General features: G+C 39.9%; 1 protein-coding gene across 8 annotated transcripts in view; it reads right to left on the bottom strand.

Annotated features, from left to right (window-relative positions):
• neto1l (neuropilin (NRP) and tolloid (TLL)-like 1, like) overlaps positions 1-22591 on the bottom strand; it is a 59868-nt gene that overhangs the window by 23310 nt on the left and 13967 nt on the right. For 6 of the 8 annotated variants that reach the window (XM_061758807.1, XM_061758805.1, XM_061758800.1 and 3 more), the window contains exon 5: positions 1093-1134. In XM_061758807.1, the coding sequence (XP_061614791.1) occupies positions 1093-1134 (42 nt within the window). Of the gene's footprint in view, positions 1-1088; positions 1135-22591 lie in introns of all 8 variants that reach the window. The other 2 variants (XM_061758808.1, XM_061758806.1) reach the window with 1 other exon arrangement.

The raw sequence follows: 22591 nt of genomic DNA, 5'->3' as shown, positions 1-22591 counted from the left end.
TGTCAGTTCAACTAAATACAGTATTTATCAGTTACTAAAACATAAAACCCTATTGTCTGAACCAAATGCTCAGTGTCCTGAACCTACTTGCTGAATTGGTGACCCTTTTGATAGATCCTTAAGCACTTTTCACCTGGTTAGACACAACTCTGAGACGTATTTTCACCCACTAAAACACGTTTTGCATTCTGATGCACTCGTGTTGGATAATGGTAATTACAGGTTGCAAAAGTGAAACTCCATTAAAGCACAGGTGTCTCACCATAAACACAGCAACTCAAAATTGATCCAACTTGTGACTAATGATGTCAAGAAACCAATATAAGCCAGTTCAGGGAGGACTGGTTATTGAAGTTTCACTATGGATAGATGACCAAAGAGACAGAGGCAGAGTAAGCATAAGAGGTGGCTGAGGAGAAAGAGGAGAGAGAATAGGTATAAGACAGAAAAATTGCGTATTTCACATGAAGTACGGGCAACTTTCGTAGCCCATGTGCTTTTGCATGGTGTGACAATAAGGGAGTGCAGCGAGTGCAGCTCAACCTAAGCAGATTGACAATGTCCATCATAGTCTGAAGATTCAGAGAGGTGAACATGTAATTGCTTTTTTTTGTAAATTACGTACGTTTACAGTACGACTCGATACAGTGCTGTACACAAAACGGTGTTTCAGTACATACATTTTCCGTTATACTTGGAGGCCTAGTACTTATGATTTTAATTTAAACAGGATTTCTGTTATGTTTTGCAAAATGCGTTACAATTGTAAACAATGAATATTATTTCTACAGCTTTATGCTCTGATCAGTGAGTTTTCCTTTTTTCTGTTGTGTGTAATGACTGTTCAGTAGTGTTTTTCATTTTCATTGACTTGGGGTCTGATTTGACAACAATGTTTGGTTTTGAGCACTGAGTCAGACGTTTTGCTGATGTAGCTTGAAAATTGGGTTTTGTGCTTGCAGTTCAGAGAAAACAAAGGATGATTTCAAGAAATATTTCTTAGCAAATGAGAAAAACTTGAGAGCGAGGGAGAGAGAGAGAGTGAGAGAGAGAGAAAGAGAGAGAGAGAGAGAGAGAGAGAATTATACCTACAGGGTAGAGGTGGTGGTACTCCCAAGTCTGCAAAGTCTGGATCTGAGGAGAGAGCAGAGGGGGGATTGAACTGGAATGCAATATCACAAAAACAGGATCTTATGAAACACAGTCAGGCAACAAGATAGAAAAATGCCAGGAAGGATTTCCTGTGCCATTATAGAAAACTAATACGCACATTGCCGCACAATATTCAGACCAATAAAAATATGTTAATTTTATGTTTTCCCAGGTGTCCTCCTCATGAAATAAGGAAGATTAATAAAATATGAATTAGCTAAATTAATAAGCTATTACACAGCTACAGAGCTATTATTCTGAACGCACCTGTGGATAGTTGGTAATAGAAAAATGGAGTAGGTTCTCTTTTTACAGCCATAAAAGGAGCCAGTCTTTTGGGAAGACTTTCTATACAAGATTTTGATTTTAGAATTTTTTTTTTACATTTATCTAGAACACTTGAGAGGTCACTGATTTGGGACCTGAAAGAGGGCTCACAATCTCTGTTCTACTGTAGAACCACAAACCGTTCCTCATTTTCAATTCATAATTCTTTCTGATACATTTTAGGTTAATAGGGAAAAAAAAGTGGTGCAAAGTGTTAGAAGTATTACAGAAAAATGTAGAGGGCATTTAAAGACGATACATATAATCCATCATGAAGATTCTCACAGTGGGAGTGTGCCAAGCCCATACATTTTATCAGCCTCATGAGATAAGAGAAGTATCTGGTAAGGTTTTGAAAGTCACCTTGACGGAGAAGGTTTGAAGCATACATTTTGTATAATATTGCAATAGAGTAAATCAAGAACCTTGGCCGCTGTTTGCACCTGGACCATTACCACCTGATCTTGTTCACAAAGAGTCTCAAGTAGTCTTTACCTGACAGAAACTTCGACCCTTGAGCCAGCGCCACTGTGCATCCTCTATGTATAGAGTATCTATCCATCCATCCAGTTTCTACAGTGCTTATCCTCATTAGGATCACGGATGAGTTGGAACCTATCCCAGTTGACTTTGGACGAGAAGCAGGGTGCACAATGGACAAGTAATAAAAGCTGTTGGTCCCTCTTATCCTTTAGATGACAAATTAGACCCTTTACAGTTTGCTTTTTATTCTGGATCAAGTGTACACACTTTGAGAGAGCAAGGCTTCTGCACCAATTCTATTCGCAGACTTTTCTTCTGCTTTTAGGAAGATGCAGCTCCAAATTTTAATCGAGCGTCTTGCATCTTATTTTCAATTTCCTTATCAGCTTTTATTGTAGCTTTTCGATGTTCTTGCTGACAGAGTCCAGCAGATTCGGGTGAAGTGATCCATGTCAAGCACCAGGCTCTCATTTATAGGTTCACCTCAAGGATGTGTCCTGTCACCATTTCTTTTTATAATGTACACTGACAGCTGTAGAACATCACAGGAGGGCAGTCACATTGTGAAGTTCCCTGATAATAAGACTCTTGGCCAAAGGCTAGATAATGATCACAGTAATGTTTTACCAGCTTTTGTTCAGTGGTGTGACGATAACTCCCTAGATCTTAAGGTTCTAAAAACCAAAAAGAGCTAATCATCGCTTTTAGACAGAACAAAGAAACACCAAAAGCAAGTACTATTCATGAAGAAGAAGATGAGCTTGTTGAATCATATGCTGTCAGAACCTCGGCACTGTGTTCGATTCCAAGTTAAAATATTACTTGAACACTTGCAATCGTAAAACTGGGTCCACAAAGAATTCATTTAACTCAACCCAACTCTTTTTCTGTCTGTGATACTGTTTTATGAAAAATTTAATTTGTAAAATGCATTTATTGAAAGCCTTTTAGCCTTTTAACCTTTTCTTTTATCTGTGGGTCCAATAGGATGTCAGTCAAAGACAAAAACTGTCTGAACAGCATTGTCATTGTGTGCTCCAAAATTATTGGGGTCAAACAGAGACAGTGGGCTCTCACTGGGAGAAACAAGCGGCTGAAAAAAAAACATAAAAATGATGAAAGAAAAATAACATGTTCTTGCCACAGAATTTGTCCTGATGCTCTCTGGCTGGTGTTAACTGTTTGCCCCTAATAACGACAAACAGATATTCAAAATCATTCATTCTTTTTGCTATAAGGCTACTAAACACTAGATCCACTCTTCTTAAATGAATCACTTATCTTTTAATTTTGAATCTTTAAAAATATATATATTTTACATGATGTGATTTGATTATGTTTTATTGTGTTTATTTCATTGTTCTTATTTATGCACTTCTCTCACCTGGTCCCGTAAACGAGTTGCCATGTCCTGTAGGACGTTGTTTATTCTGCGTTTGTCTGTTAAAGATGAATGGGCACTTGGACCTTCAAGCTGTAAACAAATTGCCTGCACCAGGATCAATAAAGTTGTCTAAATCTGAATCTGAAGTGTGAATGCTGAGATGCTCAAATTCTAAAAAAGTAAGATCGGTACAGTAATAGTGTGTTAACTATGCCATGGCATTACTGGAAGATGATACTGTAGCTCTTACTGTACATAGTGCCAATCAAAGTCCTCTGATGTCATTCCTATGCTGCTCACATCCACTAGAGTGCATACTTGTGTGGTATCCAGGAATTGCATTTCACGCAAATGATCCCAGTTCTGATTATTATCCAATAAAAGTGAAAACTTTACAACAGTGGCACTTTATCACACTGTAACGTTCTATTAGGAAAAGTAAGATCAAAACCACAGTATCAAACGCAAATGTCACTGTACAGTATTCCAGTCCATTGACAAAGCAGTCGTACTGTTAGCTATGAGATCATGTGCAAACACACGTACACTAACACAGTAAGGCATTAGATGTGGCTGTTCCTCGTCAACTTCAGATCCTCTAACTATCAACTGAGCCCATTGTGGAAGAAAGCATTGATTGCACAGCTGGAGCAACGTGGCTTTTCTCTGTATATGTTCAACTTTTTTTCTGTCAAGACATGAGTCACAGTGTCAATGTCTGTATGTTTGTGTGTGCGTGTGTGTGCGCAGCGGACTTGCAGAGCAAGTAAAAAAAAAAAAAAAAAAAAAAAAAATGATGACAATGTGAGCCTAGCCGGCGAAAAGCTGTAATCAAAAAGTAGATATTCTTGGCCTGATTTCAGCTCAGTTCCATCAAGCGATGCCTAACCTCCTCCCACACTTAGGATGTAGAAAAGAAGTGGACACAACCACTGTGATGTTACTTGTTTAAATCTGTTAATTGGGCTGCTCGTCGAATAGGAAGATTGCTTTTTATAGATAATAATGCTGAAACAATTAGTTCATTTTGTGGTTGTATTTAGAGTGCCAATCAAAGTCCAGATCCAGAGTGTTGGGCAGCACGGTGGTCCGAGTGGTTAGCACGTCTGCCTTACAGTTCAGAGATTCAGGGTTTGAGGCTTTATTTCGACCTTTCTGTGTGGCGTTTGTTCTCCCTGTGCTTGTATTGGTATTCTCCGCTATTCTGACTTCTCCCCACATTCCAACATATGCAGGTTAACTAAAGCCTCTAAACGACTCATAGGGGTTAATGTGAGTGTGAATGAGGACAAGCGCTTTAGAAAATGGATGGATGTAATTTTGATGTCTCAGAAAGTGGATCACTCGCTTGACTTCTGTGCAGGCACTGTGGCTTCAGTTCCCACTTAGTGACATTTTCAATGAGTGTGAATGTTTGTCTGTCTCTACATGCCCTGCAATTGACTATTATCCCATCAACACGTATTATCGTATTTTGTTATTCATTTAACACTGCTGTTGTTGTGTGTCTTTATCAGAACTGACTTTGTTCTGAGTGTTTAAAATGATCATTTTTATCCCCGTAATGTTGCAACTTAACTTAACAGATCCAGCTCACCACATCACTTTATGTGGCCCACGAAACCAAATCATTTGTGTCAACTTCCATGATTCTTGCTAAAATCTAAGCCAAAATTTAAAATCGTCATATGTGATAAATAATAATGGTGAGATATTGCTAGCATTTTTTGTTGTTGTTACCAACAATGAGTATATGAGCATAATACGATGACGTGATGAAAAAATGTTTTGGTTTCACAGTCATAATGGTCCTCTGAGGGAAACCGTATCAACAATGTGGCCCATAACAAAAATTTGTTTGACATTCCTCGGTGTAGTTAATAAAGTTACCAGCAAGCGTGTACGCAAAAAAATGACGTTTGATGCTCTTCTTGTGTTTGTATTTGCAAGGATGCCCTTCCAGAAGTCTATTAGCCTCCTCCAAGATATGTGGGTGATGTGTGCAGCAGGGAGGAAGACGCGCATGAAGGATGAGAAAATCAAAGAGAAAGGCAGCTAATGAAACAGCGACCTTGAGGTCATGTGTGGTGCTTCTGCCAGAGATTTATGATTGGTTGCTTGCATCACTTAACCCTCTGACATCACAAGGTCGAACCACCACATTGGAATACATGCACGTGAACCAACGCACCTCTATTCTTACATGGCAACAGAGGCTACTGTGCTTATAAATGCCACTTGTGCGACCCATGACCTTTTCAGACGAGGGCTGCTGAATTTCAATGAGGAACCCTCTATTTCAACATCAATCACTTCCTCTGCCTCTCTTCCATTTTTGATTAATTGAGTCAATCAATCCCATAGCTTGATGGTTTACAAAAGACGTGTGCAGTGGCAGTTTCTGTCATTGCATTATGGGCTTAAATCAGAAAAGGCATGCAGCGTCGCACTTTTCCCTATTCTGCCGTCCGCTTAAGTCTAACATATGCGCGTCTTCTGGCCACGAGTTCACTTTGAGTGGAGTAACCCTAAAATGTGGGCGTTTCCTCTCGTATCTTAGCCTTGCGCATATTCTATCAAAGTCTTAAGCACGTTTCCTCTTACGCGCTGTAGTAAGTCTAGCGCCCCCGGGAAGGTGAAACATCATATTGCACGTTTTGATTCGCTCCGAGCCCCGAGAGCTGCCGATGGACACTTGGCCCTATACACTGTGTGTGTGTGTGTTTGTGTGTGTGTGTGTGTGTTGGTAGTGGTATGGGGGATGTGTGAACACACAAGTACCCCATTTAACCCTTACCTTGCCACACTGCAAGACGTGAGGTGCATATTAAACTTCAAAACTTGCATCTATTCTGAAGGAATGATAGCATTTCCAGTACAAAAACAGCATAGTAAGTGAGTGATATGATGACATCTGGCCTTAATGTGTGTGTGTGTGTGTGTGTGTGTGTGTGTGTGTGTGCCTGCGCACGTGTGTTCTATACCATTCTATTCATGCTCCCCTGCATGCAGCTCCCTCCCTCCACTTGTGGGGAAATCCAAGCACATCCACACATTGCCACACCCTCTGCTCTCTTCATAAAGCTCAGCTAAGAGTGTAATCTTCTGAAGCTTACTGTATTTACCCTTTGCAACAGTGGAAACGCTCTCTTTAAAGCCAGAGACACAGATTTCCATGTTGCCATACACGTACTGTTCAGACATGAACATATAAGCAGAGGCTAATGTGCACTAGTAGGAAAATATGGCAAACATAAATATTCAAAGTCATCGTGCAAAGCCTCCAGAGGGAAACAAATAGCTTGCAGCTCAAAATCCAGTTTACCACGCTCGCAGCATTGCAGAGTTTATTCACACTAGCAGCCAGACATTCAAATTATTATCAGGCACTGATTAACCATCTGCAACGTGTTCATATTTTTAAGTAAGCAGGCAGCAAAGTAAATTCCTTAGAAGCACACCAGTTTTATGGTATAACGGGCCAAACACCATGTTTTATTCATGAGGTACTCTAACTGGGAATTGAACAGTAAGCGCCAATGCTCCACTTCTGAATGAATGAAAGTTAAAAAAAAAAAAGTGAATGAGTCTCAGGGTTGGATGTGTGTTGTAATATCCCAGAAATCTCTCTCATGCACACAAAACTCAATTTCCCAGTGGTCCTATTTCTTTCCAGTGGCTCCGCTGTGACATTTAAATAAGCATCTGATTAATAATGTCTGCTTAAGTGGTAGATCAAGCTAATACAGTGCTGTGATTAATCACGACAGGTAGTATTGCAACAGACAGAGTGAGAACATGAGGCATTGAGAAGGAAAACAGGGGAAAAGAAAGATTGGGTACATAAAGCCCTTAAACACCCAAAATACACACACTATTCATTAGGAACGTTGCACAATGAATCACATCAAAGATTCAATTCTGAAGAGCGGTTTCAAAAACATAGCATTTACAAACATAATAATGCTCAGCAGTTGTAGTTTACAGAGGTGTAAATCCGCATTCCATCATGGTAAGAAGTACATCTACAGTAGGTAGAATGTTTTCGTTACCTTGCCAAGTGCAAATTGTGAGTGAAAAACCAATACAACCAATGGTCATCCCTATACCACTTATACCTAATACCTATGAATTACATTTTTAAGGGTACATTTTTGTGCAGATCCAGGATTTTTCAAGAGCTGAATTCCCCCAAAAATATCAGCCAGGGTTGGAACTGGGTCATGAAACCTCTCAGCCAATGTGGCTAAACCATATAAAAATCTTCTAGCTACACTTGTCTGTACTTGGCCTCAGCATTACATGTGTTTACGTGACTAAACCTTTAGCCACACTTAGCCAGTCCTCGTCACTGGGAAGCCAATAAGCTTTAACACAGTGGGCACAATCAAAAGTACCTAGTCATCAATCAGGGCTAGGGCTGACGATTTGAGAAAATCCGACGCACATGGGAAACACAGTGAGGCTGACTCCTCTCCCGAGTCTGCACTGGTGACGAATTGAAGCATTTTACGAAGCGGGGGAAAAAACTAAACCACTAACACTGTTAATACACAGCAGAATGAAAGCACTCAACTTTTATAAAGATGAGCTTTTGATGCAGGGCAATATTCGCTTTGCCACATCCTGTTTCAATTAGCCATTGGCGAGCTGACAAATGGGCAGCGCGATCACTGTCAGCCAATAAGAAGTAGATATGTAGATATGTATACATTTTTCCAATTTGGTGCTGATCCACAATAGACTGGTTTGGTTTTGGCAGAGATATTCCTCTATATTGTGCCGGTTTGCCTAATACTAGGGCTAAAAACATAGATTAAACATAGATTAAGCATTTTCAACTAGGCTTTATTCGATGAGAGCCCTACAAAACAGGTTGTTTGGAATGGGGTAGGGATTAGGATCTGCTGTGCACTGGTGTGGACACGCCGGTTGTCATGGCCAGTTTCTTATTGATTATCATTGACTAGGAACGATATGAACCACAATGTTGTACTAAAGGCGACACCGACTACCAATTATACATTGAAACACAGGAAAATATGCTGGTGATATCAGTTTCATTGTTTGTGGTATTCACCAAGGGGAGCTTAAGCCATTGTTCTTCACACTTGTGTGAAGACAAAGCTTGACCTTGGGTTGTATTGAAACGATCATAACACTAACACGCCCTTGAGCCCCAAATGCACCAGTGGAGGTTCTGAGTTGTCACAAATATCAGTTTAGGGGGCAGAGTGTCATAGAATGTGATCGCTGCCCTTGTGTGTGAACTCATGCTTCAGGGGATGCAAGACAAATTCCTTGTGTGTTTTGGACATACTTGGCAAATAAAGATGATTCTGATTCTGATTCTGATTCTGATTATTGATCCCAATAAGAGAAGCTCACATTTGTTGAGGTGACTAGTTGACAATGCACAGCATTATGCACTTATTCCTGCCCATTTTCTGGTAGCAATGCTTTCTACTTTATATTGCTTTAAAAAAAAAAAAAAAAAACTGGGAAAAAACAAAAGATATGTTTCGAGTAGAAAGAGCAGTGTATAGAGCAGAAATGGTATGAAGTATACAATGTCCAATCTTTCAATTTCCACACTAAAAACAAGCTGCCTGGTAATCACAAATATAGCTTTGTTTACAGTTACTGGGATCAGAACCTAAGAGATTCGCCTTGTGTTTACTGAATTGAAGTCTTTCATTAACCTGCTGATATTCTCATATACACTAAACGTTAGGTATACAGTACAGTCAAATGGGACCGAATTTAACATAATATCTGACTTTACAATAATAAGGCTCAGTTTTGATTGATACACGTCGACTTAAGCACCATTCTTCCTCCGCACTCTGGAGGCTGTACTAAGTACAGCACCCCATGAAGGTGAAGGTGGAGGGACGAAAGTGTGTGTGTGTGTGTGCGTGTGTTTGTGTGTTTCTCTCCATCTACAGTAGTCCATTGATCAAGTCCGTAAATGTACGCCTCATTGAAAGCTCCTGGGAGGCAACACTAAAGGCTGGAAGCAGACCACCAACCACCAATATGCACATTCCCAATGTGAGCATTGGTAGTCTACACTGTAAAGTAAGGCAGAATGATAGGTTTTTCAGTTGAGGAGAGAAAAGGTATCTTGGGCACCAAGCTCCTCGAGGAGCTCTTAGTGGCTCCCTTGTATCGCAGGTGCTTCTGTCTAAGTGACAGACACGTTCCATCCAGCTTCTATTTGGGCAGCCATGCAATAAATCAACACAGCATCACCGCTGAGCCATTTTATTACGGTGCACAAGTGCGTCACAGTGCAACCGAGGGAGACGAAGCGACATAAAGGGACATTTCCACAAACAATGTCTGAGACTCTTGATTGCTTTCTCAAGATTGTGTTTCATCTCACTGTTACCGAGTGAAGAGGGGGAACAGACTTCGTTTTTCAATTTTCAAGGACCAGGGGTTGGATCAGAGGCTCAATTATGTCTATGCCAACAATCTTGTTCAATTTGACCAGCTGGAGTGATAAACTACAGCCAAACCCACTTTAGATGAAGATGTCGCGACTCGGGTGTGAGGACGAAAGAAGGACAAGGTAATGGTCAGTGTGGCGCATGCGGATGTTAGCTACTGTGCCAGTGAGGGCTTAATCAAGTAATATATTGAAAAGGGAATCTGATTGGATGGTGAAGAAGTGCTACGATCCTCCCTTGGCTGTATATCTTCTTGAGGGAAAATTTAAACTGAGCATTTTTTTTCTTCTTAAAGGCTCTTGTATGAAGTTCAGTTCGATGGTGCAGCTGTACCTGATGAAGTGACCCATGACAAGATTGTGGATCTAGTCTGCATAGTCCATATTGTATTTGTTCTCAAGCAAGATGATACGTTAGAGTGCATGATGGTGCACACTGGCTTTGGAATGGATGCTGATATCTTGATACCATACCATTGATTTTTTTGGCTTCTGGCGCCTCACCTTAGTGAGATACCAATCCAGCTAAATGAAAGCAGAGTAATGATAGGTCTAATGGCAATAGATCTGCTCCTCTTTTAGACTGGGATACTCAATACGCAATGCAGTTCTTTGGGGAAACATACTGTACCTTTCATATAGATCTTCAGAGGAGAAAAGCAGGAAACAAGTTCCTTTTATTGTTGTTGTTAAAAATGGATTAAACTCTTCTTCTTGGAGCCAGCTTCTAAAAGAAACATTTCCTCTCAACACAAAATGTTCGATTATTGGAGCAATTTGGATTGCTATAGAAACATTGTGCATGTTGTTGAGGGGTGATCAAATGCTGGATATTAAGCTATTATTAATGCAGATGGTGAAAATGATCCATTCTGTCTTACGTGATTGTAATTTTAGATATAATACTGTAGGTAAAGTGTTGAAATGTATTTTCTATGGTATTGGACTTGATTTGACAGACTATTTAATTATTTACTTATTTATTGATTGATTGATTTATTGTTTTTCTAATCCAGCACAGTATACCTATGTGTTACGAAGACCAAATAACCAAATCCAGTCCAATGTTCAACATACCATTATCCACCTTACTGTGGAAACAGTATATGAGACATTACTGTAATGCAACATGTTGAAAGTCAATTCTTCTGTCCTTTAATACCGCAATAACAACAACACAAAAAGTGATTTGTTTTTATAATCCGGATGATTACAGCAAAGATTTGGTCGCATAAATCCCCTCAAAACAATACAAACATAGTCTTATCTGCCAGATCTACTGCGTGATCTCATTTCATTTTTGATGTTGTCATATCATTTAAATAAAATAGGAGCACACTTTAGGGACATGCAGCCATCCTTTAAGTCCAGAAGCAGTTCCTAACTTCTCAGGTTTGACATGGTGACCTTTTTTAGTCAAATAACAACAAGAGCTGTGCACTTCTCTTGTTTGTATTTTAGTTTAGCATTGATCTGTTTGATCGAGATCGATTGATTGAGAGAGAGAGACCGTTAAAGAGAGAGAGAGAGCGATAGAGAGAAAGAGAGTCCACTTTATTTGACCCATTGTCAGCATTTTCATTAATCCAATCTCGCATTCATGATTAAGGCTCAGACAGATCTATCTTTAAGGTTGTTTATCGTCCATTTTGTTTATTGTCCATTTCAAATGTCACCTACAATGGGGAGGAGGTTTACCAACTTATTAACAAGTAACTGAGTGGGCCAAAAGTACACTATATGTTCCTGCATCCTGACCTAAAGACAATAACAGTGGTATAAGAGTAAAAAACAGAAATTCCGATTTTACAGCAATTTTATCATCATGTATACATACAGTACATACAATATATATACTATATACTATAATTTGACTATTTGTTGCATCCAGCATTATGTGCTTTAATACACACTCCATTTCAGTGATCACTCAACATTATACACTTTTGAAATGGAATTTCAAACTGAATTCAGGTTTTTTTTTTTTTTTACTTGAATTTGAGCCAGCTAACTGGGCTTCTTTGAGAGGTCTGAAATTAATCAGGCATGACATTCAAACACTAAAACACTATCATGTCACGTAAAACATATCTTATCAGGGCTTGTAGGGCTGCAACGAATACTTGAATGCTTCAAGTAATTCGAATACAAAAAAATGCTTGAGGGCTTTTCTCTACTTCTGGGAACCGCTTATTTATCTAATTTAATGCCAGACCTCCCAGTTTAATTGAGTTTGATACTGTATCAGTAATAATGTCTGCACGTCTTTAAGAGGGTGGGCGGGGGTGAGTAGCGTGATCTAAGTGTAAGGAAAAGTCATTTTGGGCATGAGTTGTGGCCGACAGCAGCAGTTTGTGATATTCCTGTGTTGCCGCGAGTTCAATAAAGTGCATCGGCGACTCCCTTCTTCCTTGACCACTTCCCAGGGCATGACAATACTATTGGTATAAACAGTAACTGCCTGTTAATGGCAGGAAATAGTTAGTTGTCAAAATGAGACACATCTCACAGTGCTTAACAATCACCCTGAATATGTTACATCATATTACAGTCACGCACACTGTAGTTTTATATCATGGCCAGTGTCCTTACATCAGAAAATGCTAAGAAAAAAAATGCTAAGTTTAAACAGTTTTTTTTTTTTTTTTGCCACACTGTAAATGTTTCTAGACAAGAAATACAGTTTTCTGCTCAATCTGAATTTAAGAAATAAAACAGTTGACTATCAAAAAAAATAAAAACAACATTCATTTTTAAGTGAAATTGCTTTTTTTTGTGTGTGTATTCATAATTGGTCTTTAACCACCCAAAATATAACTTATCCGAATACTCGATTATTCGATAACGTTTTTAGTAGGATACTCGAATATTAAAATATTCGATCGCTGCAGCCCTAACCGCTGGCGACTGGAATACGTCCGCAGAGCTCAGTATTTGTCTGCCTGGGCCCCTGTCAAATTCACCAAAATCGCGTTAGACCAACGCTCTCCCTTGTGCCAGACATGGTCTAAGCAGGTGTAAATACAGAGCCACTTTCTGCCACCAAATTGTCACTCTGGGAGGTGCATGAACCTAAGCAGTGCCGGAACGCCCAGTATGGCAGTTTTGCCCAATTGACAAACACGTGCAGTGAGCCTTGCACATGCACGAAAATCAGGATATGCCGGCATTGGTGGCCCGATGCAGACATGCTGCTTATGAAAATAAAACCCAAAGAGTGTAACATAAAGAGAAAGTGTGAGAGCAAAAGCGTTAAAATGTCTTTATTTTTCTCAAACCAATTGGAGGCCTTTCGTCTTTGCAGCTTTAAGCATGTCTCAGATCTATTTGGCAGGAGGACGTTTGCCTGCCACCAACACAAAACGGATGCTCACCAAATGCCAGCCCTCGGCATTTCTACACAGGGGCGCCACAACATACTTTATTTTACGCAACAAGTCTGTAAGTGTTGAGCATTGATAACTAAAAACAAAAAGATATGACCTCAAACCCGCCCCAACAGACATTAACTCATTCCCTGCCAATGCCGTCAAAAGACGTCATTCAGAATCCATCTATTCCCTGCCAATGCCGTCTAAAGAAGTCAATGGCGTTTTTTAACGGGGATGGGTGGGGGAGGTCTTGTCCAGTTTATGTGTGATCGTCAAGTCTCTGGATAACTGCAATGAGGAATGGCACACTATAGAGGGCAACAATGCCTTGAGGTGAACGTCCCTACCTCAGAGGAAGAAGAGGAAGAAGAAGGAGGGCGCGGGCCGGCGGGGTGAAAGACACAATGAGAAGAGACAAAGATAATGGCGGAAAAGAGAGAAGACGAAATGAAATCTAAATCTAAAAAAAAAAAGCTTTCAGTACTAGAAATGTATTGCACCAAGGCAAGAAAAATATTCCTGCGACCGACAGGAATGACGCCTTAGATCATGCGGGGGAATAAAGGATGACGCTCCGAGCCCATCGCTTTGTTGCAAGGCTGTCGCCCAAAATGCCGGGCCATAAATACGGCAAGATGCTCTCGGCTGCTTTCCAGCTGATCGTCTGCTGACCAGGATTTGAATAAATGGGATCCGGAATCGTCAGATGAGTGAACTCCCTCTGGTTCGCCTGGAAGCAGCAGAGCTTCATCCCGAGCTTCCTCCGACGAAGACGAAGGTAACTATTGCAGATCACGTTAGCTTCATTTAGCGAGAAAACATGCGCCTTCAATCCTTGTTACGTAAAAATATTATTTATTTCCACCAGTTCACATTACAATGTAACATCTGTTGCCAGTACTGCTTTGAATTTTCCATTTACAGCTCGTCCATCTTGCAATAATGGAACACCTGTGAGTCGAATGTCTTTTAGGATTGCGACAAAGTAATGTGTTTTTTTTTTTTTTTTTTTTTTACCCTTGCAAAACACGTCATCAATAAAAAGTATTCTCTAGTAATGGTATGTATTTTTTAAAACTTAAAGGTTATGTGTCCAACAGACATTCGACTCCCATTCCAGTACGCAGTGCAGACAAAAAAGGTAATTGAAAGCTACTAGAGCAATTTCAGCAATGTATTTTTTTAGTAATAGTTATATTTCTAAACTGCACAAGTTGTGCTTCGAGCAGAAGTAGGGACTGGTTGCAAGGACAATGACCACCACACAAGATTCCATTCACCACCACCAAAGAAAATCCAGATGTGGATAAAACTTTGCTAGATTTTATGCGCAAGGTAATAGAAACCTGGACTAATGAGCAAACGGTAGAGGAGGAGAATTTGGAGGAAAAAAGTGCAAATGTGGGAGCTCCATTTGTTCATGCATTTTTGTCAAATGTAAATTCTGTACATAGTTATACATGTAAATCAATTATTTTTCTTTCAAAAGTACTTGTCAGTGTTGTTTTATGTTCAGATGTTTGAGATTTTCACTAAAGAAAAAAAATAATGGTGTCGAAGTCATTGTTCTGCTTGATCTGTCTGCTTTCATAAAAAGGCTGTTTTCTCAGTTTTTTCCTCCAAAAACAGATTTGGCTGAAAGTAGCCTGTATTTGACTGCTGATTACTAAATACCGGTATAACATAGAGACAAACTTTTTTTTCTGATGAAAGAAGAGAGTCTGATGTTTTTGGTGTTTACATCGTCATAGTACACAATATTTTGTGGGGCTTGAAAAATGAGTGAAATTGCCCGAAAATGCCTGGCAGTCTAGGGGTTTCCTGCTGAGGAAACAACTGGCAGTGAATGAGTTAACATTTCTTACACTCGCTGCGGTCATTCATTGTCCTTTTATCCCATGCATTATTTCACAGTTAAAATATAGCGCTACCGTGGAAATAAGTGAAATAAATACCATTTATGCTTGACACAGCGCGCAGAGCCAAATGACGAGATTAATGCTGGTTAAGCTCAACTAGCACATTACGCAAGAGGTCGCATCACTTGCTAGAAAACAAGAACAACTTCTAGGGGCAAGAATGTCTAAGATATATCATACTTTACTTCTTGTCTTTGTAACACATACTTTGAGATTTTGTTCAATCTGTGGGACACAATTTGTGTGGGGGTGTTGACTGTATTGCAATTTGTTAATATTTTGAAATCATTTTCCCCCTGATTGAATAATGGAGAAAATCTGATCCTGGGTCATAATAGTTTTATAACCTGTAGAAGCTTGTCAAGGGAAATTTTAAGATGCTTAACTGCCTTACCTTATCGTGGTGGAGGGGTTTGTGTGTCCCAATGATCCTAGGAGCTAAGTTGTCTGGGGCTTCACGCCCCTGGTAGGATCACCCATGGCAAACAGGTCCTAGGGGAGGGACCAGACAAAGCACGGCTCCAAAAACCCCTATGAAGAATAAATCAAATGGATCTAGGTTTATCTTTCCCGGACGCAGGTCCCTCTGGAGCCAGGCCGGGAGGTGGGGCTCGAAGGCGAGCGCCTGGTGGCCGGGCCTGCACCCATGGGGCCCGGCCGGGCACAGCCCAAAAGGGGAACGTAGGTCCCCCTTCCCATGGGCTCACCACCTGTGGGCGGGGCCATAGGGGCCCGAGCTGGTGTGTGAGGTCGAGAAGTTGCAACTAGATATAGTCTACCACGGCTTGGGCTCTGGTACCAGTCCTCTTGAGAGGGGTTGGACTCTTTTCTACTCTGGAGTTGCCCACGGTGAGAGGCAGCGAGCGGGTGTGGGTATACTTATTGCCCCCCGGCTCAGCGCCTGTACGTTGGGGTTCACCCCGGTGGACGAGAGGGTAGCCTCCCTCCGCCTTCGGGTGGGGGGACGGGTCCTGACTGTTGTTTGTGCCTATGCACCAAACAGCAGTTCAGAGTACCCACCATTTTTGGAGTCCTTGGAGGGGGTGCTGTAGAGCGCTCCCACTGGGGACTCCATCGTTCTGCTGGGGGACTTCAATGCTCATGTGGACAATGACAGTGAGTCCTGTAAGGGCGTGATTGGGAGGAACGCCCCCCCGATCAGAACCCAAATGGTGTTCTGTTATTGGACTTCTTCCGGAAGAGCTGGATGAAGTGGCTGGGGAGAGGGAATCCTGGGCGTCCCTGCTAAAGCTGCTGTGACCTGACCTCTGATAAGCGGAAGAAAATGGATGGATGGTATTTTATGCGGTCAAAAGTCAACATAAATTTTTTTTTTAGATAAAAATTGGTTAAATAATAATGAATGTCCCCATAGTCAATCAAGAAAATGTAGCAAAATGGCCATCAAGAACAAAAAGCCAAAGAAAATGTGAAATGGGCGCAGTGTTCTTCCTCTGATGCTTGCTAAAGTGAGTTCTCGTGAGGTACAGTATGTTGATGTCTTCTGCAACATTGACCAACTTCGGAGGCATATTTAGATTTTTCGTACGGTGTTAGGGGCATTCGACTTTAGAGGTTCACTGAATTTTATTTATGAGTCTTAATCTTGAAAATTTTTTATGTTTTATTTTGTTCCTAAACATGCTGTTAAATAAGAGAAGTTCCTGAAATGTATTGTGTCAGTAAATATTTGTAAAGTTGCTACGATGTCAGTGTGTGTAGGTTGTCTGTGTACTTTTACTATATTAGCTGTTCTTCACATTTTTATATCGTCGTAAACTGCGTGCATTAAACTGTCAGCTGCAAAAAAAAAACAGCCTTTATTCTTGTACAGGATGCCGGTTGTAACATGATAAAGTATTCACTTTGTTTTAGCGTTTTAAAGTGTGACGAAACAAAAAAGAAGCTGGAGCACTCGGGAATGCTGCAGCCTGGTCACTCATGTAACACGACACAAACGGCATCACAAGTAGCAAATGCAGCGAGATGTTCAGATTATAGACAGAGTAAACTGGAATATTGGCCGAATGACAGACGGACTCAGGTGATGGAAAGTAGTAGGCACTCCCTGTATATGATATAAACGACTAAATGCTTTCTGTTAATCTGATGACATGGTGTCAAGGTCTGTGGTGTGCGCGTGTGTGTGTGCGTATGCATGTGTGTGTGAGACTGTTGATGTTGAAAGTAGCATTCTGTAAGAAACAGTGTTCTATGACAATGAGTCATAGCGCTTAGATCTTTCTGCATCACTGTGGCAGCCTTTTAGTTGAGCACCGCCAATAGCTCCAACACAAGCAGCTCCAAAAGAAAACCAACATATTAGAAAAGGATTTCAGTACAATGAAGTGATGGTCCACACCAGTGGTTCTGAAACTTTTTCTACCAAGTACCATCTCCATTATCCAATTAGAATTTAGAATCAGAATCTTTATTGAAATACAGTAATGTAGTAGGCCAAAATGTTCCTCATAAATCACTTTTATTGAAAAAAAGTATACCTGTATTATTCTAAGCCACTGTAACTTTATGCACAGTTGGAACATTAACACTGCGATTAAATATAAAAGAACATTTAAAAACTACCTAAAATTAATTCAAATAAAACGTATTACAAAAAAGTTGTAGTTGAATAAATGACTACAACTAAACAGTTCTTATAAAATAAATGCAAATATATTGTATTGTACTAAAAAGTTAAATAACTTTACTGAAAAAATGTAAATTAAAAAATGTACTGTCCATGAAAAATGTACTATACTGAAGTAGAAGTTTAAACAAGCTGTATGCACAGCTACAATTTTTTTAAATATATGTTTGACTGTATTTCACATTTTAAATGTTGTACATTCTATTAATATTTAATTCAGAGATTCTTTCAAGTACCACGAGAGAGCTCACTAACGGTACTCGTACCACACTTTTGAGAATCACTGTTACAACCACAACGATAACCACAGTGAAAATAATCATTTCCAGACAGACAAACAGACAGACAGATAGATCCAATCTCTATAAGGTGGAAGAGAATAGAATAAAGTAAGGCGTATTGTGAGATGTGTGCATTAAAAGTCTATTGTACAGGTAATATGGACAAAATAAATATTGCAATGGTTTTATGCATATGGTACAAGATAGCTTGCATAATATGTGTGCAAATTATTATGCACAATAGCGTGAGATGGTTAGTTCATGTCACACACAATGGCGCTGATGTCATCATAACACTAATACCTATTTAGACTTTGTGTTCAAAGCTGGGAAGGCGATTGCTCACTGTGCTAATCAAATTGAGGCGGGATCAACTTTATGCAAATCACTCTTTCTGTGACCCATGTGAAGCGCAATTCGCATAATGGATTTTTATACGTCACATGGCTTTACAGCTGTAATAGGTCATACAGTGTCATTTAGCTACTGCTGACAGGAAGGATCCATAAAAGTTACACTGAATCTAAATGGACACGTATAAAAACACACTTCAAGATGGCTTGAAGTTCGTTCTCCGCTATCAAAAGTATGAATATATACACAAAATTAGTTTCTATGTGACACATGACAAATGTAATGGCAATGGGAGGAAAAAATAACCCTTTTCAACAGATTTATGTGGTGGGCATGTAAGACCAAAAGGAAGCACTAAGGAATAATAATAATACAACACTTCCAGGTTCCCCTCCAGCTAAGCAATTATATTTTTTTAAATCCAAGCTAATGAGGTTAACTTACTTGTTATGCATGGCAAATGTGTACATGTGCTTCAAGAAACTCAGTAACATTACAGTAGAGAATTTTTTGGGCTGGTCAACTAAGTTACGGGCTGCTGAAGTAGGTGATGAGGTGTTGCCATGGCAATGACAGACACGCTATTCCCCATATTATAGGGCAATACATCATCAATATTATTATAATTTTCTGAGGCACAAGGGTACCAACCCAAAAACAGAAATGATTTGTTCAAACACTTCACAGCTGTGATACTTGGACTAGTTCGGGGCCCCCATTTGATGGATTCAAACCAGGTAGGCCCTAAAGCCCAGTTGTGCTGAATCCTCGCATCCACAAATCCATTATTTTTCAGGAAATTACAAAAACGGCATATTTAAGGAGTTATCACGAGTGATTTTTAACATGATGGATTGGTTAATAATCTGTCACTATAACAAACTCATGTTGGGAGTGACAAATAGTATCGATTTCTAGGGTTCAGGTTTGCGACAGACAGCAATGATATGGTAGTCACGATACAGATTCCTTGGCAACATGGAGATTTGGCAGAAACAGTCCAACAACAGGGTAATTATTCCTAAAAAAGAACTACAGAGACATGATTTTTTACAATTAAAAAAAGACTGCTAATGATAATGATTAAAGTGATCCAAACCAAACTTTAAACAGCTTTTTTTTCATCCAATTTTTCTTGATTTTACATGATTAAAAAAAGTGATCTATTTCTCACAGGAACTTTTCGGCTGTCTACATCAGAAGGATAAGTGTGAAGGCATAATTACAAGCTTCCTTAACATTGCCTTGGGTAAACAAGCGCAGAATTGGATAAAGAAGATAACATAACAAAACATCCAGGATTTTGTGCTGAAAGATTTACACACATTCCGATTTTAGAAACCGTTAAAATGGAGTGATGTCTATCTTAGCATACATGAGTGCAGGTGACTCTTTGAAACATGCAGTCAGAGCTTCAGCAAATGAACAACATCCTAATCAAAAGAGGAATGAGTGATTCTCTGAGATGTTGCTACTCCAACACAGGGGCCCATTCAGCGATGGCGGCTATCTAAATTGAAAAGAGTATTTATACCAACTTAGGGATCGGCCCTTAATGGAAGCGGTCATGCATCAGTTGGGTTACATAAAGATGTCGGCTGGAAAAGGAGGGAGATAAGCACATCCTTTAAAGAGATTTTTAATTTTCTCAAATTGGCTTTTCGGGTCTGGTCGACGGTGTGAATGCGCCTCGACTACACTGGTGTGAGAGTTGTAATCAGATATCAGAAGGGGTATTAGCAGGAAAAAGAGGTCAATTCAGTTTGAGGTAATGAAAACCTTCACTTTGTTTCGTGCAGGATAATGAAAGGAAGAAAAAAAAGCACAAAACGATTAGGGATGTGAAGAGCAAATACAGATACAATGAACTCTGCTTTAACATACAATATACAATATACCAGATAACAGACATGCAAACACCAAAGGCATGAAAAAGGTGACAAAAAAATAAATATCCGCAGATTATTTTTTTTGGTTGATTTTAACATTCATTCATCCATCCATTTTCTGAGCCACTTCTCCTCACTAGGGTCGCGGGCGTGCTGGAGCATATCACAGCTATCATTGGGCAGGAGGCGGGGTACACCCTGAACTGGTTGCCAGCCAATCGCAGGGCACATACAAACAAATAACCATCCGCACTCACATTCACACCTATGGGCAATTTAGAGTTGTCAATTAAGCTACCACGCATGTTTTTGGGATGTGTGAGGGAACCGGAGTGCCCGGAGAAAATTAGCGCGAAAATTAGATTGGCGCAAACAGCGTCCAATGCGGAAGTCGTAGTCATAGTCTCATACAAGAAATTGTTGATAAATAACCAAAAATTGATAAATACAAGTAGTGAGTGACATTTAGATCATTATAACGGAGTAAAAGTACTGTTGCCGCTACCTGCCAGCGTTCAAGGAGTATGAAACAGCCTATGACGACTGCGACGGCGACCGCCCCAGGGAAAAACTCATCGGATCTATACGATTCACGTAAATGGCCTATTTTGAGTTCAAAACGGCAAATTTGGTTCCAGCCTCCTGATTGAAAACCTATAACACTATTAATAAAATGAAAAAAGAAAACACAATCCGTTTTGCTGTGCTTAAAAAAAAAATTAAAACCCAGACTACGGTATATTTAAATAAATAAACAAATAAATGATCAGTTATGAATAGGGATTTTCCCCTTAAAATTCTGCCAATTATAAAAATAAAACAACCCACACCCGATAATCTATTCATCACAGGATTTCGTATCTAGGCTCATGATGTTATGAAAGCAGCACAGTCATATTTGAAAACCGAATTAATCGTTTCATTTACTCACCTGACTTTGACCTGCTGCAATCAGACTCAGTCCACCAACATAACCCTTTACCGTTAATCATCATGTTCAAACATTCTGCTCATTATCCAAATTTGTCAGCACTTGGTTTATGAAACAATGAACCTGTAATCAGCTCCATTGGTCAGAGTTTGGGGACTTTTCACCAAAACAAAACAAACATGGCAGCGGTGAATTGTTTAGATATGCAGTGTTTGTTTGACATATTGATCCTATACAGTGAGATACGATACAGTATAGTGCAATACTGAAATTCGTCATACTCCTATTCAATAGTGGTTGAGTACAGCAGCATCTCTAAAAGCATAACAATGCCATATTTCTATAATATTAACTATATTTATATAATATCACTGCGATTGGCTGGCGACCAGTTCAGGGTGTACCCCGCCTCTCGCTCGAAGATAGCTGGGATAGGCTAAAGCACTCCCGCGACCCTTGTGAGGATAAGCGGCTCGGATAATGGATGGATGGTTGGATGGATATATAATACCATCTATAACAAAAAAAGGGCATCCATCCATTTTCTAAATCGCTTGACCTCATCCGAGTCGTGAGCTAAAGTCCATCCGAGCTGACAAGAGGCAGGGTACAACCCTCAATAGGTAACCAGCCAATCGCAGGGCTGTATTGGCAAAGAACCATTCACACCGAAGAAAACCTATGCGAGCATGGGAAGAATATGCAAACTCCACACAGGAAGCTCGGCGCCGAGATTCAAACCCAGAACCTAAGAATTATGAGGAAGGCATGCTAAACTTTAGGTTATGCTGCTCATAAAGGGCATTGATGCACAAAAAGTTATGTATGACACCTTATTGCTTAAAAACAAAGAAATCTGTTTTTGGCCATTTCCAATATTCTAAACCCCAACAAAAGCTTAGATGCTTAACAAATAGTGTGTCAAGAGAAACATACAGTAGCCTGGAGCCCTAAACCTGTGCAAATTCATATTTAAGCAGCACCAAAGCTACCCATTCTTCACATGTTCCATTCTAAAGTTTTCACAAAGCCTCATCGCCTCTTTAAAAGCGGAGCACGACAGAAGTTGGGGACTTCGACTGGTTTCCACGTCATGGTCTATGTCTCATCTGAGCTGCAAACAGATAATGAGGTTTTTAGAGACAGTTTAAATTCCTCTAAGCCCCCGATTCATTTGTTCAGTCTTTATTTCAGTGAATGATGACCCCTCCAAGTCATTTCCGTGGCTGAGGAGATGAATTCACTGAGGTGTTCTCGATGAGAGGATGGCCTTTTTTTGCATTATGATGGATTTAAACAGCACTTTTAGAAGCTTGTTGGATTTTACGACATTATTTTTGTCTGTGTTGAAAAACAGACATGTGAAGCGAGGTTTATTTTGTAAAAACAAATTGTA

Source organism: Phyllopteryx taeniolatus, chromosome 20 (genome assembly GCF_024500385.1).
Source record: "Phyllopteryx taeniolatus isolate TA_2022b chromosome 20, UOR_Ptae_1.2, whole genome shotgun sequence".
In the NCBI taxonomy this organism is placed as follows: domain Eukaryota; kingdom Metazoa; phylum Chordata; class Actinopteri; order Syngnathiformes; family Syngnathidae; genus Phyllopteryx; species Phyllopteryx taeniolatus.
Note: the sequence above shows the minus strand (reverse complement) of the source record. Positions and strands in the feature narration are given on the sequence as shown.